The 17,860-nt window shown below is 35.9% G+C and overlaps 1 protein-coding gene across 7 annotated transcripts in view; it reads right to left on the bottom strand.

Moving 5' to 3' along the window:
* The window catches only part of SORBS2 (sorbin and SH3 domain containing 2), a 48,954-nt gene that overhangs the window by 16,719 nt on the left and 14,375 nt on the right, over positions 1-17,860 (bottom strand). For 5 of the 7 annotated variants that reach the window (XM_027879831.1, XM_027879833.1, XM_027879834.1 and 2 more), the window contains exons 6-13: positions 17,761-17,817; positions 13,609-13,661; positions 12,754-12,941; positions 8,998-10,557; positions 5,992-6,083; positions 3,351-3,397; positions 1,930-2,044; positions 1,705-1,833 (exon numbers count right to left, since the gene is read on the bottom strand). In XM_027879831.1, the coding sequence (XP_027735632.1) occupies positions 1,705-1,833; positions 1,930-2,044; positions 3,351-3,397; positions 5,992-6,083; positions 8,998-10,557; positions 12,754-12,941; positions 13,609-13,661; positions 17,761-17,817 (2,241 nt within the window). The remainder of the gene's footprint in view (positions 1-1,704; positions 1,834-1,929; positions 2,045-3,350; positions 3,398-5,991; positions 6,084-8,997; positions 10,558-12,753; positions 12,942-13,608; positions 13,662-17,760; positions 17,818-17,860) is intronic. The other 2 variants (XM_027879836.1, XM_027879832.1) reach the window with 2 other exon arrangements.

The raw sequence follows: 17,860 nt of genomic DNA, 5'->3' as shown, positions 1-17,860 counted from the left end.
TTGTGAATAGCAGATATTAACACACAGTATCATTTTCCCTGCAGAGCAGGGAGTTTCTCATCAGTTTTGAGCATCATCTCCATTTCCACATTTTTACTCCCCTTTATAATAACCATGTATAAAACTACCAGCAAAATTCCAGCAAAATGAGGGGAGAGTCAAGACTAAAATACTATTTTTTTATCAGAGGGGAATCTCATGTAGTCTCCTGCTCTTGGTTGCGAGAATAACATAAACACTTTTCTTTGGAACATAATCTATTTTAATTGCTGGCGAAACTACCAGCTAACACCCTCACTATCATATGCAACAGTGAATGTTATGCCCATTTTTCCTTACAAGTGATAAAAGATAAACAATAAAACCCATGCAAGTGCTTTGTTATCAGTAAAACTGAAATAAGTGGAGGTAGAAAGCTAAAAAATGAATCCATGGAAAATACGAGGGAAAGAAGTGCTTTTCCTGGGTATAACAGATGGGCAGTGGCTCAGTTACTGGTTTGAGAGAGCTCAGTATCTGAAATGGAAAAACATCAACTTTCTACTCAACCTTTCTCTGCAATGAAACTTAATGAGTTACCCCCCTTCTTTGTTTCACATGATGTGCTTTTTATCACGTGCCTTTTGTAACAAATCCGTCCCTATTAATTTTGCATTCTCTTGAGTTTCTCTAATTTTGTTTCTGTAGGTGGATAATTGGAATTCACTAAAACTACCTTTAGTGAGATGGAATAAAAGAAAACCAATGCAAGTTAACTTTTAAAAAAAATCCCAAATTTGCCTGTCAAGATTATGACCACCACAATAAACACAAAAGTAATTTTAAAAAGAAATAAATCACAAAATTACCCCCAACCCATAATTTCTCTAAGTTCCTATTCCTGATTTTTTTTTAGACCTCTTTGACATTTACTAATATCTAATGAGTAAAAAAACCGCATTATTTTCAGTAATGCTGGATTAAGCTCTAGGTCAGCAATAACTAACCATATTCTTACTTTTATTTCAAAAGAAAAACAAACCACTGAAAAGCTTTTATAAAATCTAATTCTTTAAAAACCTCAAAGGTATGAGGCAGAACTTCCCAGGGGATAAGAAGTACATAATACTTACACTTAAGTATTTAATAACTGCAATAATAAAGTTTCTCTACAGTGGTGATATTCCAGTGTCTCACAAACTTCAGAAATTAAACAGTTATTTTGCTCATGTGCAGTACAGTATAACTACCAACATGTGCACAGGAATGATAATAAAATATTATAAAAAGTGGACTCTTATTAAATGAAGTATTTTCAAGAACTGATACATTCACAAAAATATCTCTGAGTCTTTTTTTCTGTATCTTTTATCTTCTGTAATTTTCTATTTATTCTAGATTCATAATATTTTGACAGCCAGGAATAATAATAATAAAAGGAACGGATAATTGTAGAGAAAACTTGATGTTTAGGTGGGCAGTTAGCAGATGATTGCATATGCTAATCTACCACCATCCAATTTACATGCACAACACACTTATGCTATTTTCAGGTAGCTGAGGAAGACTGCTAGCCAACAAGCTATTATGTTAGTAGTTTCCTACCATGATATTGCTTTGTGCATGGCAAATTATGAATGCTGAGTGCACCAAAGCACAGTATTGATTCAGTGTAGCAGTAGATACTTTCACGGTGTTCTGATGGAAGATAGTTCTAAACCGTACCTTTCTAAGTGACAACTCCACATTTGTGTCTGCACTGAAATTGTATTTGGCAACAGCTTCTCCAATCTCTCCAATCTGTGCAGGGGGAGGTGGCCTGGCAGGCTGTGCTTTTTCTGGAGGAGAAAGTTTCTAAGGAAAAAGAAAACCCACAGATTTTCATCATTTTTATGTGGTTTGTAGACTTATTACCCAAATTAATTAAAGGAATTAAAACAGAGAACAAACCTCAACATAAGAAATTGGGAATATTCCAACTCTTCCATGGTGCTCACCCTCATACCAGTTTTGATCAATTTTCCTGAGGATATAGACAGTATCTCCTTTCTTAAAGGACAGCTCTCTGCAACAAATTTATTTATAACAGATGTTTAAAGCTTTACAGTTAACTCTTCTATCTTCATAGTTCCTGAGATCTTTACTGTTTGGAACTGAAACAGAATGTAACAACTACACATTTGAAGAAAAAGTGTCACGGCTATGGTCATTTACCAGTTGATCATACCATATAAAATCAAGTGATTCACATTTATGAATCCTGTTTAGTGATTGCAAGTTATACAGGTCTGTTTTACACTGTGATTCCAAGGAAATATTGCCTGTTACTACCAGAGCACTAAGTATAGCATCTGCATGCAAGTACGATGTCTTTTGGATCACCTGTTTAAGTACTGCTTTTATGACAGGCATCAGAGGGGTGTTCTTCATGAAATCAGTAGGGAAAACCAGAAAGTATATCCCATGTCTCTACGGCTTATCACAACCTTTTCACAGCAGAACACGGTGTGTTGCTTTACACATTCTTTTTGAAGACAGCTATCAGAAGCCTGAAGAACACACGATCATGTTCTCACCATTTCTGATATTCAGAACCTGTGATATGTTTAATGTTGAATACCAAAAAAGGGGGAATTATCGAAATCACTAAAAATATTTTCAGATCCTGGCCTGGGAGATCTTTGCCGCATCATTCATTTGGCTTTTCAACAGCTAAGCTGCAGTTCAGATAATTTATGTTCTGAGTTTTCTCCCAGACACAGCTAATGTAATTCTAGTGTCAGTGCTGGGCCGTATCTGAATATTGTTAAATGCCCTGGATAATTGGAACAACAGCAGGAATGAAATGTAGGCATTCTACTTCAACTCTCTCATATCCTAAATTAGTGGTTCCTCATCTTGTTTTTCTTAGGGACCACTGCTGTCTTGGTATGGTACTTGTCACATCCTGCAGACAGCCTGTGTACATTAAGACAGAAAGAAAGGTGTTGAAGAATTATACAGAATTTTTATAAGCCCATGACAGTATTTAAAGCACTTTACCTTGTGTAACCTGAATAGAATTCACAACAAATGAAAAGCATTCAGTAGATGACCCTCAAGACTCATGCTCTAGAAGGCTGAAGATGCACAGCCATTCATGTGTTCTAACAGATACAACGGAGGATATAATAATTTAAAAGACATTTTTATTATGACTTAACTTCTCACACAGTTTGCTAACGCAGGGACTACTGTGACAGCAAGCAGGGTTCTCGTTTCCGTGGCATTTGCTGTTGAAACTGGCTTAAACAGCAGTTAAGCTGCTACAAGTTCAAGAAAGAGTTTGCTTGAATTATGAATTCTTAAATGAACAAAAGTCCAGTACTTACTTAGAAGTCTGAGCTTTAAAGTCATATACAGCTCTAGCTGGCAGTTTCTGAAAAGCAGGCAAAGTGATTAATACATTCAGGTAGTATTACTATATGATAAACATGTTTCAACTTTGAAAAAGGTGACCAAGACTCAAAATGAAAAGGATGTGCTCTACAGTGGTTCTTGCAGAAATAGGCAACTAAATATATGGCTTTCATTTTTCTTTGAGGCAGTTAGGTGTTGTTTGGGACTTAGTTTTCTAAAAACAGAAATAGCAGCTACATTTTAATACAGACTGCTTTTCAGTTTTATGTTTAACAGAACTACCAAAGTAAATAAAAAAGTTAACTACGCCATTGTAACTTGTAGACAACTAGCTTTCTATGTACAACATAAATTCACATACTTAATATTCTGTAGTATTTTAGATGCCTTCTCAAATTTGTTACCTTTAGGCTAATTTCAATTGCAAATACTGCATTACTTATATATATATATATATATATATATGCGAAATTACTCCGACAACTGGAAATTACTTGGAATATTTTTAATTTCTATAATCACATTCATAGTTTTAAGAAAATTTGAGAAACACAGGACCGGAGTTGATCTCCTGAGTCATCTGTGCAGCTCTCTTGCTATTACAGATAATCTCATTATATCACTCCTGTCGTATATATATCAAGTTCTATCACGAAGTACACGCAAGCTCAATGTTATTCCAAAACCAAACCTTTTAAACAGCCCTACCTCTCCTCACCTGTGGCAGCTGACACTTAAACTTTCACTGTTTTCAAAGCTCTGCTGAAAACACGAACTGTGATCCGGCCCAACAGCCTCACTCATCTAGTGTCTGCAGCTGACAAGTAACCATCACCAGATACTTCAGAGGAAGGTGCCAGAGATAAACAGTATTACATGAGGGTATTTGGTAAAGTTCTTCAGTGTTTCTCTGCAAGTACTTACACAGATAAGATTGCTACATTTCAAAAGATTTCTCTCTAGGATATACTAGCGACTAGCATGAGCTGATTATGCTATTTCTGAGAGATGCTACTTGTATGGATGTAAGGGTGTACATCTTTTTATGAGAGGAATAAAAAGGGACATTTGTAAATTTTGCATTTTACTTTTATTCCATGTGTTCTTGACTGAGTTCTCTCCCTACTCATAATTTAAAGACTAGCAAATTTAGCATACCCAGAATATTGTCTTCACTATAACAAAAAACTCCCTAAAGTTATTTCAGGGGTCCTGTCAATTTGAATTTTGTAATAATAATACAATTTTCCATTACAGGTCTAAGATAGCCTACATTTGAAACCATTTTCCTGTTCCTTGCTGTTGTTAAAAACAGTCTTTTAGACAGGAGGTGATATTCATATCAACTATAGGTTGATATTCATATCAACTCTCTTGATTTTGGTACAGCTGGTAGTTTAACTTCTAAAGCAAATAACAGAATAAAGGGGATAATATTAAAAGAACAGTGGAGCTGATAAAATACAAAATACTTTACACTTTACAAAATATACTGGAAATATAGAAGCCTTTCTTTCATCTTTTTAAATTACAGTGATCGTAAAATGGCTTGTAATTTAAGTATTTTATGTATTTTCAAATTATATGTCACGAGATTCTTTAAAAGGAACATTTGTTATCTCCATTTTGTAATGAGTAGTCTTTTTTTCTTTTTTTCTTTTTTTTTTTTTTTTAAATCAGACTCAATCAAATTGTAGCAATGTCAGTGGACTGTAAATGGATCTGAATTCAGTTCTAACTATACCACCATTTAGCAAGGTAGAGAGCCCAGAGCAAAACCTTAAATATTAGCGATTAAAATATAGTACTCTCTTGTGCTGCCATTATTTTTTACAATATTTTAATAAAAATCAGTTGAAAATGTTAACAATCTATGGTCTGTAGATGTTGGTTAATTTAAATGTACTTTATGATTGAATAAAATCCCTGAAGCCTGTTTGGAGTGCATTTACAATTACATCTATAAGTATTCTTAAGATACTGAATAATACACTTCATTTTTCAAAGTGTACTTTTCAGTGATACTTTGTGTTACTTTAACAGTGGTATGCCTGCTTCTACTACCTCTTCCAAAGCACTAATACGAGTAATCAGTACATAATTACCATCACCATCTGTTACAGACATTAGTGTTTGCTATTAGGAGAAGTGGTTTTGTCTAACACACCAACAACAGTGATTTTCCTTTTCCAAACAGAAATAATGGTGAGATACAGATGTTTTGCATCAAACTACCAAGGCAGTTTCTTTATATAATGCTTTGAATCTCAAAAGAGCCTTTCCCCAGTCACATCTGCTCTTCTCTGTTCCAAACACCCTCTCTGGTCAACTTTGACAGAATATATCAATAACTAGTAAATTTATGCTCATATCTATTTAATAGTAAATAGAAATCTACAGCTTATCTTACAAAGCTTGACATTATTTTAATTTCTTGAAGTACCAATCCTCCTTAATGAAAAAGGAAGATGCTGTCCCACCTGATGATATGATACGTAACTGTTCCTTTGGTCTGCATTATTACAGAGTCCTAAAACCAACACAGATCTTGTCTCTAATATGTTACCAATTTCCCATGTGGATGTTGCTGTGTTATTTATTGTGTTTCACTACCTCTTTGTCTGTAGTTCCTCTTCTCTCCCTTGGAGTACATCGTCCCACATCAGTGAAAGCAGAAGAATAGCTTCCAGGAGACTCCTGGTCTACTGAAAACAGAAATTATGTGAAACTACAATAAACAAAACCATTTAAATGTGTAATGCTGCTTGGTTTCATTAGGGAGGTGAAAAGTTATTGAAATCTATTATTTTACCTTTAATAGAAAGAAAAGCACATGATATGATGGTTAAGTGCACCTTTAAAGAAAAAAAAAAAAAAGACACTAACTCTTAAGCAACGGCAATGGCTGTCCTCTGATCCACAGCAGAAGAAAAGATATGAGAAGGGATCGAGAGAGCAAAATTATGCCTCACTGTACAAAGGGATGCACCCCTACTGTGCCAGGTGGAAGACATGACAGCAGTACTGGGACTTCATCAGATTGCATGACACTGTTTTGGAATGCCAACAATATAAACACATAATTACATGCACAAAACATGATTCAAGCATGCTTCAATGAGAAAATAGTGAAGTAACATTGTTTCCTCCTAAGTGATCTAAGATGCATTTCTACTTTACCAGGGGCACATGTTAGGCAGCACAAGGGAATTTAAAAAGAAGTTATTTCATAAAAACAACTCTGTTTTAAGAGATGGAATACAAATCATGACTCACCAATCTATGTGGCAGACTTCTCTAAAGTACAGTTTACCAATGTGTATTACAGGATGGTATCTTTTCATGTTTTAATAAGAATGAAATTAAAATCTTATATATTCTATAGCTCTGCAAGTTGCCAGTGTGAAATGAAAATAGAACTATTTCAGACCAGAGAATGAAATGAACTGCCTCTCAACTTCTGAGAAGTGCTGTTTTAGTCTCCTACTGCCACAGTGATATTTGCTAGTGAAAACAAGTGATAGATGTTTGTCTTCTTTGACTTCATTCCCGCAATCTGTTCTTACCAAGTTCATGTATTTCCAAAGGAGTACAAGTGGTTAAAAAGAAAGGAACTGAAAGCACTTCATCCATTATGTTGGGGTCTTACAGAAAAAAGATGTAAATGGTCTCTAGGGGGCTACAGGCTAAACCAAAAAAATCAAAGCTATTAATAAATATACTGTAGGCAAAAAAATGAGATAATTGTATTATTTATGCCATTGGTCACTCCCAGCAAGTATATCACAGTCCCAGTTCTGGACAGGTTTCTTGATATGGCATGTATTCCTGAATGAGGATCTATGCTCACTGCACAAACCTAAAGATACAATGCCTCCAACCATATCTATTATTTTTTTTCTTTAATCTCTGGCAGAAAGAGAAGTACATGGGAAAGAAGTAAAAATGAAGAAGCTTTAGGATAAAAAATTTCCTTTATTTCTCTACAGCTCCTTATGCAGCCAATACTGGTAGTTTTCAGTGTTTTTTTGCTATGACCTTGGAGTCTCTTTGTGATGGTGGCTGTAAGAGACCCATAGAGATGCAAAAATAGGAAACTTGATTAGAAGCAGAGCTAAGCCATGACTGGTGCTGATGGAAATCAATGGAATATTCGGCTTTACTCATTCTCCATGCCACTTTAAGGATATTAATGTTGACAGAGTGTATCCCTTTCCTTATGCCAGGCTCCTTCATAGCTGAAGAAGCTATCAGAAGTCCACTGTAATATGTGACCAGTGCAATTTCCAACAGCTTCAGTCTCATCATGTAGTATGGTCAGCCAGGGTTAATCATGATCAAGCCTCGTGTATGACTAATTCAGTCCTAAACTGCATTTTACAGCCCTTTTTTACCTAATTTTCTGTTCTAAATATGTCTGTTATAACTAGTTAAGAAGAGATGGTAACAGCTTGAATTCTGATTTCTCTTGAAATACATATTTACTATTGTGCTACTTGCAAAAGTTACACAAAAAGATGAGAGAATAAAGATGAGTGATCAATTATTGCTTAATTTATATGTTAAAGATATTTTCTCTTACATCCATTTGTGATTTCAAGAATAGCTTTGTAATTTCATTAAATTCTCAAAGATACTCTGTCAAAGGACTCTGTCTAGAAGTAAAATTCTTGAACTAAGAAATGGTACCATTGAAAAAGAGAGATAAACTACAGACTTGCCGAAGATACTAATCTAAAAGTCATCTAGAATACAGTTTTGTGCACTCCTGTTAAGGATCTAGTTTGTTTCTTTTAATATTAAAAGGTTAAATTTTAAAAACATTTTAGGCTCAAGCAAATGTATTTGAGAAAAAAAAAATGCAGCAGAATGCCAAACAACTCAAAGCAGTAACTTAAACATTGGTCATACTCACCCTGACAATTTCATTTAAGTTTTGATTATTGAGAACTTCCTTTTTAAGAGGATAGGAAATTTCCTAAAACTTCACAGATATATTAAAATTCTATGAGAAGAACTAGTTTTGCTGCCACAGAAATTGGAAATTTATTGTTTGAACAGTGGAAATGGAAACTTCCTAAAATGACCTTAACATCTATTCACAAAAAGTAATATAAAGCATCGGATTCATAAGAAAACAGAATCAACTTTCTGTGATATTGGTAGAATTAACAGCATTTTTATCACTTACATTTAACAAAATAACACATTTTAGATGCAGATTTTTTTTTTTTTTGTTAATTAATACAGGAAGAATTATCTGCATATTGTTTTCAGTTTGACCAGCATCTTACGATGCATGAATTCCCCTTCTGTAAGATATTTTTCTTGGGGAAAAAAAACCCACATTACTTAATAACATCATTGTAATTTATAGAACTAATAACCAATTCACTGAAATGCACTGTTACTTCAGTTGTCCTGATTGCTGTAATTTGTGAATAGATAGCAAATTTGTCTATCCTCAACACCTACGTGAAAATGACATCCTTCATTAAGGATTTTGGGGGATGAAAGCTTCTTATAGACGACACAAAAATGGAATGAGAAAGGGTGGGAAACACAGGGAGTAAGGCTGGATAAGTCAATCACAAGGATAGAGGAAGAAAGTTAATCCACCTTGGAAACACAGTGCACTATCGTTGTTGTTAGTTGCATCCATGTCTGGAAAAGAGGCACTAAGAGGTAATCTTCCACAATCATTCTGGTACAGTGGACAATGGATAGCACCATCTTGAGGCAGTGGATGAAAAGGCTGGTGCATGGGACTCTTTTTCAGAGCTTTAAGAGATGAATTCCTTTCTGGAATGTCTGGAAGCAGCTCAGTAATAAGTCTGTGTAATATACTGTTGTCGGGCAAGCTTCCCCGTCTTTTTTCAGCTTTAATTTGGTCACAGATGTCTTTAAGTGCAGAATCTAGTGCTTCAAATACAGATGACTTGCATTTTTTCTTTTCGGCTTGTTTTTTAGGAGCTGCACTTTTTTTCCTCCGGAAAGGCACTGGACTGACCAGGAATGCTATCTTAGAGAGGCCAGATTCTGCTTCCTGTCTCCTTGGATCTTCAGTGGTTTCTTGCTTAGCCCTTTCATGTTTTAGCATGGTGGTGAAGCGGGTGTAGGATGCTGGGCATCGCCCTTTGCAGGAGCTGATGAGATGCCTGTGGTGGTGGTGATGGTGGTGGTGGTGATGGCCTGATCCATAAAAGCTTTCAGATGATGTGAAAGAAAAGTGATCAAAGTCACTTTCACTACAAAAGGATGAACCCTCTATCTGGATAAAGTCACTGAGATCAGAAACCACTCCATCTTGATCACTGTCTGAAAAATCTATATGCGATCGTTGTGGCTCCTCACTGGTCACTTCAATATGAATTGGCACCAGGGTTTTAGACTTGTAGGTCTGTTGTACCTGAGAGGGATGTCTGACTGGAGTTTCTTCTTCCAGCAAGGACTCGATAGAAAATCGCCTCTTTGGACACAAGCCATTTTTAGGAGGCTCTAATGTAGCAGCTGTCAACATTTCGTCACCAAGGTTAGGCATTGATTTCGACTTCTGAATTAATTTTTCAAATTCTGATATTCTGGTTGGCACCATATCTCTGGGCACCTCTTCAGTAGAAGACTCTCTCCAGCCTTGAAGAATACCTTTGTGCTGTTCTTTTTCATACTGCAGTATTCTGGACTTCACAGAACAAATCACCTCAGAATTCATCAAGTCCTTGCGATTGATGCGGTGCATCTTTTTGTACATTTTCAGGAAACCTGGAGCATCGTGTGCAGATCTGTGACGAACTCTTGACCTACCACTGCCCCGGCCCTCAATATATGGGGAGTTCCAGTTCATTGAGCAAACTTCTTTGGAGTCCTCCTCACATAACAGAGAGCCCATGCTTTCAGCCTTGGCCTGTGCATCAGGAAAGCTATCGTGATCATCTGTTAACAGATCATCACAGCTACGAGATTTTCTCTTTGGAGAAGCATTTTCTTCTGTGCTGCTCCAGACTTCTGCATTTTGGCGAGTCATTTGCCAGCCATTCTTGTAGCTGATTGCCCTTCTTGAATCATTTGGAACAGCTAAATGTTGCCTGTAAGTGCTACAGTAATCTAATTCATTTGAGGTGTTGTGGTTGTGTACTGAATAACTTAAAAGGGATGGATATACTTTGCTAATATCCCCACCTTTATAATCCATAGAGCAGCATGGTAAAAAAGAGACATTGCCAGAAATTAAAAGATTCAGAAAGTTGGAATTAGTATCAGTAAGCATAAGAAAGATTAGAAAAGAAATAGCAATTAGTGCATCTATCAACATAGTCTCCTACAGCCTGGGACAGCAGAGCTAATAATTAAGTTACTTTACTCCTGTAAAAATGCACTCATGAATATCTGAACAATAAAAAGAATTTCTTACGAATTATGGTGATGTTATTCCCTCTGCAACCCACCCCCCACCAAAGCAACATAAGAAAACAAGCATTAATACCGATTTTTAAGTAGCTCAACAGAAAATAAAAGCTGCAAAGGATTTAAAGACGAAGCCAAACAACAAATATAGACCTCAGTCAAATACTGACTTTTCCAGCATTCTGAAAGAAGCTGCTCGAACTGTTAAGCTCTATAATGCTCAGAGAGTTTGCATCATCTGTATTCTAACATAGTTAAGATGAAGATAAATTTTTATGTAAGATCAAATAGGAAATTGCTCCCAGTTTTTCATAGCCCACTCTTTCCCTTTGTGATAGCACTGAAGGGAGTGGTGTTTTCTACAGCTTATGGAGGGCAGAACAAGGCAGCTCAGGAACTGCCATCCAGGTGTAAAGGAAGATGTATCAGTTCACTTAGCCTAACCAGCATGTAGAAAAAACAATAACCCTTAGATTGACTTCCATAACAAAACCTGAGTTTTCAAGCAAGTTTTAAGATATATTTTTATGTGCATGCTAGATGCAGAAATCATGATGAGACAAATTTGAACTGTGGTCTTTCATAATTGCAGTGAACTTTCAAACACAATCTCAAATAGCAACATTCAGTTCAGGAAGGATGCTTCAAACTGCTCAATCTGCTTTCTAGAGAAAATTGAATCTGGATCAGAAACCAAAACACTTGACTTCAAAATTCATGGTGATCAAACAGTTTATAATGTGCTCCTTCTTTAAAAAATTGGTTAATTTCAAGAAAAAGTAACATTCTACAGGTGTCATAATGCTGGGAGAGAATGGAGTGACACAGTTAGGACACCTTCTGAAAGTTAATTAGCTATGGTAGATATTCTGAACTGAAGAATTTTCAAACACAGAGTTTAACTTTTGGTAAGTGCTTATTATTAGTGGTGGAGTCAAAGGTACATGCAGGTAAATGGAATTTATAAACTTTTTACTTCCTGGCCTAATACACAAAATGCATGAGTTTATTTCACTTTTAAAATTACTGCTGTAACACAGGGTTTAAAATACATTCGCTTTCCACCACTTCACTCTTACTATTCCTCACTGCTTTTCTTTGTCCCATTCTGTTGCAGACTGGATATTATGTTCTTTTCAATGGGAATTTACTTTTACAGAGGTTTACTGATTAGTATAGCAACAAAATAGAGCAATTAAGTGAATAATAATAATAATGATAGTAATTTCAGCAGAAGGAGACATATTGTATTCAGTGTTACTCTATATATTACTTCCATCATATGTTTTACTGGAAACCTTCTGTTTTTCTAAAAAAATCTACCCAAACCGCCAAACACAAATGAGCAACTGATTCTGTGATCTCTTTTCTGGAGAGATGTGAAAACCAGTAATAGAATGGTGAGTTACTTCCAAAAAAAGAAGCTGATTAGTTGTATCAGCTGTACTAAGAACTTCCAAGGATTTACAAAATAAAATGTCAGACTATGGATGTTTGCTTGATTAACTTAGGTCCTGATAACTGACAATGTCTAAGACATCAGTTATAGATTTAAAAGGCCAACTATCCTGGAAACACACCTTTAGTCTTACAGGTCATTTGTCTTGATTTACTTTCTCAATATACTAAAACCAGTTTTAAAATCACAATAACCTACTAAGACAGTAGTGGAGTTAATAAAAATTTATGGGTTTATATATTGTGATAGAATTCATAGTCTTCATTTACTCAATTTTTTTTGGTTAGAATAAGCAGTTGAAACTGTTACTTGTTACAAATCCATTTTTTCATCTTAAATTACACACATAAGAATAAACAAGTTAGCCTTTCATGAAAGGCCCAAAGTTGTTGCTTTATATCACATCTCTGGGGAAATGCACTGAACAACAGTGGCCAGTTGCATTTGCCACCAGTGTATTGTACAACAAACACATCATCAGTAGTTTGCTAACAAACACAGCCTCCTCTTACCTTTTGCTCTTGATGGAGAAGAAGGAGATGAGCTAGTTAAAGGTTTTCTAAGGGTGGTACATGGGCCTTGTGTGTCCGTACGGCCCAGGTTAGGTCTGTTTGCGTTCTGATCACTGTGTGCCCTCTGATGACTTACAGCAGGTTCTGACTTCCTTCGCTTTCTGTAGTCACTCGCAGTACTTGCAGAACTACAGAAAGAAGCAGTGTAAGGAGCAGTCTAATTCTGAGATCAGGATTTTAAAAAGTAAGCTCATAATTATATTATTGGTTTATAACTTAAAAAATGCCAGAACAAATACATCAAAACCACATAAAGCGAAGAAGCACTGGTCTCACATCTTGCAGCATATTTCACAGAAAAAAGATAATTTGTTCCTCACCTGACTGTTTTAAAGTTTTGTGCAAAATTACTATGCCATTTTCTTTGAAATAAATGCATCAAGTTTTTTTTGACTATTTGTTGGAACTAGAATTTCAGGGCAAAGATAGGGAAAAGAGACTGAGAACAGTTGAGGCAGTATGCTAAGGGAAACAGCACTGAGGGCCCTGCAGGAGGTAAGGTTAAATGATAAATTACTGCTGTTGGGACAGAAGCTTGGCAATGTTAGTGAAAAGACCCAGAACACAGGGTAGTTTATTTTGAATGTAAAGAGTATGTCCTGGCAAAACTAAACCAAAATCTACACATCAGTATCAAAATACGAACACTTTCTCCATGCATCTCTCTATTTTGTCAGTAGCTCACAAGGTGAGTGCTACAATCTGACTCTTCACATTTGCTGATTTCAATTCCCAGAGAAGACCCTTCTGGCTGGATAATCTGTGACTGCTGAAATAATGCATAGTATTTCTTACCTACAGGGCCTGTCCAGGCCTCTGTCTGTTGAATAGTGATGATATAAGGAAGTCTGTGAAAACAAATACATGGACCTGTTAAATTTTTGTATTTGAAAAAAGAGTGATAATTTTTGCTTATCATGTTTGATTACTCTTTGTTACTCTGTGACAAATCCTATAAAAACACACCATGATTATTAACATCCTGGGCACTCTGGCCCAGATACAGCGATATTTCATGAGAATAGTTATGCAGCTTTTAATGAACACTGTTAGATTTCATTGCCTATTCTACTTCAGTGTTTGGTTTTTTCTTTAAAGCACAGCTAAATAATGATCCAAAATCATAGTTTTCCACGCACTTTTCAAAAATAGATACAGAACAGCTGAAACAAACCTTTACTATAGAAACATAAAAATCTGAAAATAATTCCTTCATGTGCAAGTGAGGTCTGCAAAGCTTCTCCTCCCCCCACAAAGTTACTCACCAAAATTCGACAATCAATTATAGCTAGAAACTTTTGTAATTCCTATGATGTTTGTAGCCACACTTTATAATCCTGTTAAGAACAGTTCTTATCATAGTACATCAGTCACTGCTTATGGAGTTACAGAAGTAGCTACTGCATGAACCCTGGAAGATGGAATGGACTACTGCTCCATAATTTTATAATTAGTATAAAGTCAACCTTACATGACTGCAAAGTTTAAATCAACCATTTCAAGCCTTCAGTCAGAATACTGCATTCTGGTATCTAGGTATGAATCTAGAACAAACTGCACAGTCCCTGGGGTATTTCTTCATGGGTACAAAGCAGTAAGGTTCAAGAGTTTTAAAGTTGTTTCAAGTTCCTGGCATGTCATTTCAGAGCTAACCCAATGAACTAGAAACAGAACTATCATATAGATTTTTAAGCTGCAGGAAATATTTTTCCCTCTATAAAGAGCCTTCTTGACTTTTTCTCTGTATGGAAAAAACTTTGTATTGAAGGACTGCAGAGGTAATAGCACTCGTGGCCCATATAAGTGCTTTCTTTTGCCAGGTTTTTTTTTCCCCTCAGTGATTTGAATTTCAAGATCATGAATTGCAACTTCACCCAGACTTGCTAACTGACACCTTGGTATACCTCTAGAAGTCACCTGTTGTCTAAGAATACTTGGCAACAGATTTTCAGAGGACTGCATACTTAAAGGAGTACATTCAAGAGTAAGAGTTTAAACTACTTTTACAGGTGGGAGACTATAAAAACAATATGGTTGTTCAGTTAGAGTTCAGTTGTCAGTGGGCTTTGTTATTTAAGACCTGCATCACATACTAAGTGATCCCATCAAGACACTTACTGAAGCTTTAATTTCTGTTTTATACTAAAATTTATTATACTGTGTGACAGGGAGAACTACACAAACATGCCACAGTATGAAACAAATGTTATCTAAAACTTGAGCTAAGATAATTCCAATTTTCTCAATACTTTTTAACTCTAAATCACATCCAAAACAGGTAAGAAACCTTTTGACTTTTGGAAAGAATGGCAGCTGAGGTGTAAAGAGTTAAAAGATGCTAGTAATTCGAAGACTTCCTATATTATTTCTCAATATTTGGAATGTGTACTGGATTCATGATTAGTGCACTACTGATCACCTCTTTGGTCCAAACAAAATATCATGCTATTAGTTTTTTCAAATACATTCTGAGGAAAGTATTTATTCCCAAGTCTTTCGTGTTCATACAGTTCATATTTTCAAGTTTTTCTTTACATCCTCTGAAAGTTGAAAAGTACTTTGTGACAACTTTCTCACCACTATCAAAATTCAATGAGTTTAGGATATATAGCCAATATTATGAGGTCTGTCTACAATAAAACCACAGAAGCCAGACGCAGAGTTGCTCACACCAACAGCCAGTATAACCACAGTGAAGCAAAGGCCTCGGGTCAGTGTGCTTCCCTACCCTACCCGTAAAACACTGAGCCTGTTCTGGAAAACATCAGAGCCTTATTTCAAAACTGGCCACAACTATCTTCATCTTGATCAGTCACTGCCATGGTCTGGAACCAGCAGAGGACGGAATCTCAGGATTACAGATGATCTCTGTTAGAACTGTTGCGCAAAGTGGTATAAACATTGCAGATAAATTGTCATTGTGGGGTTTTTTTTGCGCAGGTGCCAATCACTTCCACCAGCAGCCATCTGTGACATGATATCAGCCAGGGGTGGAACAGATCCCCACTGCCTCCTATGGAAGGCAGTGGGTAAATCACACAATGGAAACCACATCAGAGGGAACTTTATCCACAGCATTCTCCAGGCCCTAAACAATGTGTTAGTGATCAGCCTAAGATGTCTAGAAGTAAGTGTCATGCTGAAATTGACTGCTGGGTTACTGTATGGCTTTTGCTTTTCATCCTTTAAGACCCTCCTATCACCTTGAATGTAACTTGCCCTTTTACCCTTATTTGATGCCACATTAGAAGCTTTTTCTATATGAAAGACACTGTATGTTGCACATTCTATAATACTAATTTTTGCCATGGGTGTATGTTATTTTTTTATAGTGTGTGGAGTTTACACGTTCTACACCCAGGCAGCGCTTCATGGACATGGTATGTAGGGAAAGGTGCAAGTAAACAGTGGATATGATTGTTTTTTACTGCTTGTTTTACTGTATGTAGCTGTCCTATCAGCTCTTAGGTATTTATTGACCAACTTTCATGTGGTTCAACTGAACACATCTCCCCTACTCCCCCATCTCCAAAGCTAATTAGTCATCTTCCAGAATAGTCAATATTGCCCTACATGAATAAAAGCCACCTGACAAAAATAATTTAATATTGGAGATGACTACTCCAAGCTACCAAATACAGACTTTTTTGAATAGCCTGATTTGGTTTTACTGAAAAATTAGATGTATTTTTAAAATTAAGTCTATCTTTTAGCCATTTCCATGCATCAAGGCTTTAATAAGGACCGAAAATGAAGTTAGGAAAAATAGACAAAAGTTGTAAATAACAAACAGGCTTGTTTGCCTAATGGCTCTAATACTTTATCAAGTTATTTTGAGTAATGTCCTCCCTCCCCACCCTCTACTGGAGAAATATTAATTTGTTGTAGCTTTTGAACATGATTTATCATATTCAAAGATCATTAAAGTTTCAAAATTAAAGACAGAAGTTTTTGTAAGTTAATCAAAGAGAAAACCAGTATTACCTAATAGCCTTTTTACCCAGACCTGCTGAACATGGGAACATTTCAAATAGTCATGTTAAGGCTTTTAAATTGTCTTCCTTGATATACAGAGAACTAAAAAGAATTAGCAAAGGCCTAAAAGCTTATTGTTTCAGAGAATTGGACCCAAATTTCCCAACTATGAGGTTTTTCTAAATATAGAGAGAGCTTAAAACCAAACCAGAGTAATTTGCAAACAATTAACAATTTAAGACCACAATTTGAGGTTAAGTTCTGGAGAGACTACAGAAGATGAGAGTGAATCACAAATACAAATGAAATAAAGCCACCATATGAAGTAAAGTTGCCATTACAGGAGTCACTGACTTTTGCCCTTATGCTGTAAAAATGGCAAGGGAGTGGAGAAGGAATGGAAGCCTGAATCTCTCCCACTCAGAGTAGGGCAATGACAGCCCACTACCTGATCTTGATGAATTTTATTTGGAGTAGCAATAGTTCTAAATTACAACAGGATTATTAATTGCATTTTTTATATGATTAGCTCCATAGCCATAAATACTTAATTGGAGAAATGACACCTTAGCCACAAAGGCTTTCACTTGACATATAGAATTTGAACTCAGATATTTCAATTAAAAAATACTACTGTAATGATGGATTAACTGTGCAATGCACCTGCCCAACTCTGAAAAGTGGGAATTTGTCAAAGAGTTAGAGACGTATGGACTGTTGTGTAATTCTGAGTGTTAATCTCTGAGAAGTTTTTGGGATAAGGACTCACAGTTCCTAGGATAATAAGATCAACATCCAAATGCACTAGTGATCTGGAAAGATATGAAGACAAAGATACAATGATTGTGAATTAAAAATGTCTCATAGCTATCAGAAGGAAACCACTAAATTTTACCAAACTTAAGACATAAACGGTGAGCATTGCAACCCTTCTTCCCAAGAGAATCATCTGAAAAAGAATCATTTATTTACCTCATTGGAAACACCAGAAGAACTCTCTTGAAAATAGTCCAAAATCTTTTTAGGTGGCTGCATCATAAAAGCAGAAGTGTAGAGATGAAATGGAGTAGAA

Source organism: Empidonax traillii, unplaced genomic scaffold (genome assembly GCF_003031625.1).
Source record: "Empidonax traillii isolate 1590-97213 ecotype Southwest subspecies unplaced genomic scaffold, ASM303162v1 scaffold60:size2069287, whole genome shotgun sequence".
Taxonomy (NCBI): Eukaryota; Metazoa; Chordata; class Aves; order Passeriformes; family Tyrannidae; genus Empidonax; species Empidonax traillii.
Note: the sequence above shows the minus strand (reverse complement) of the source record. Positions and strands in the feature narration are given on the sequence as shown.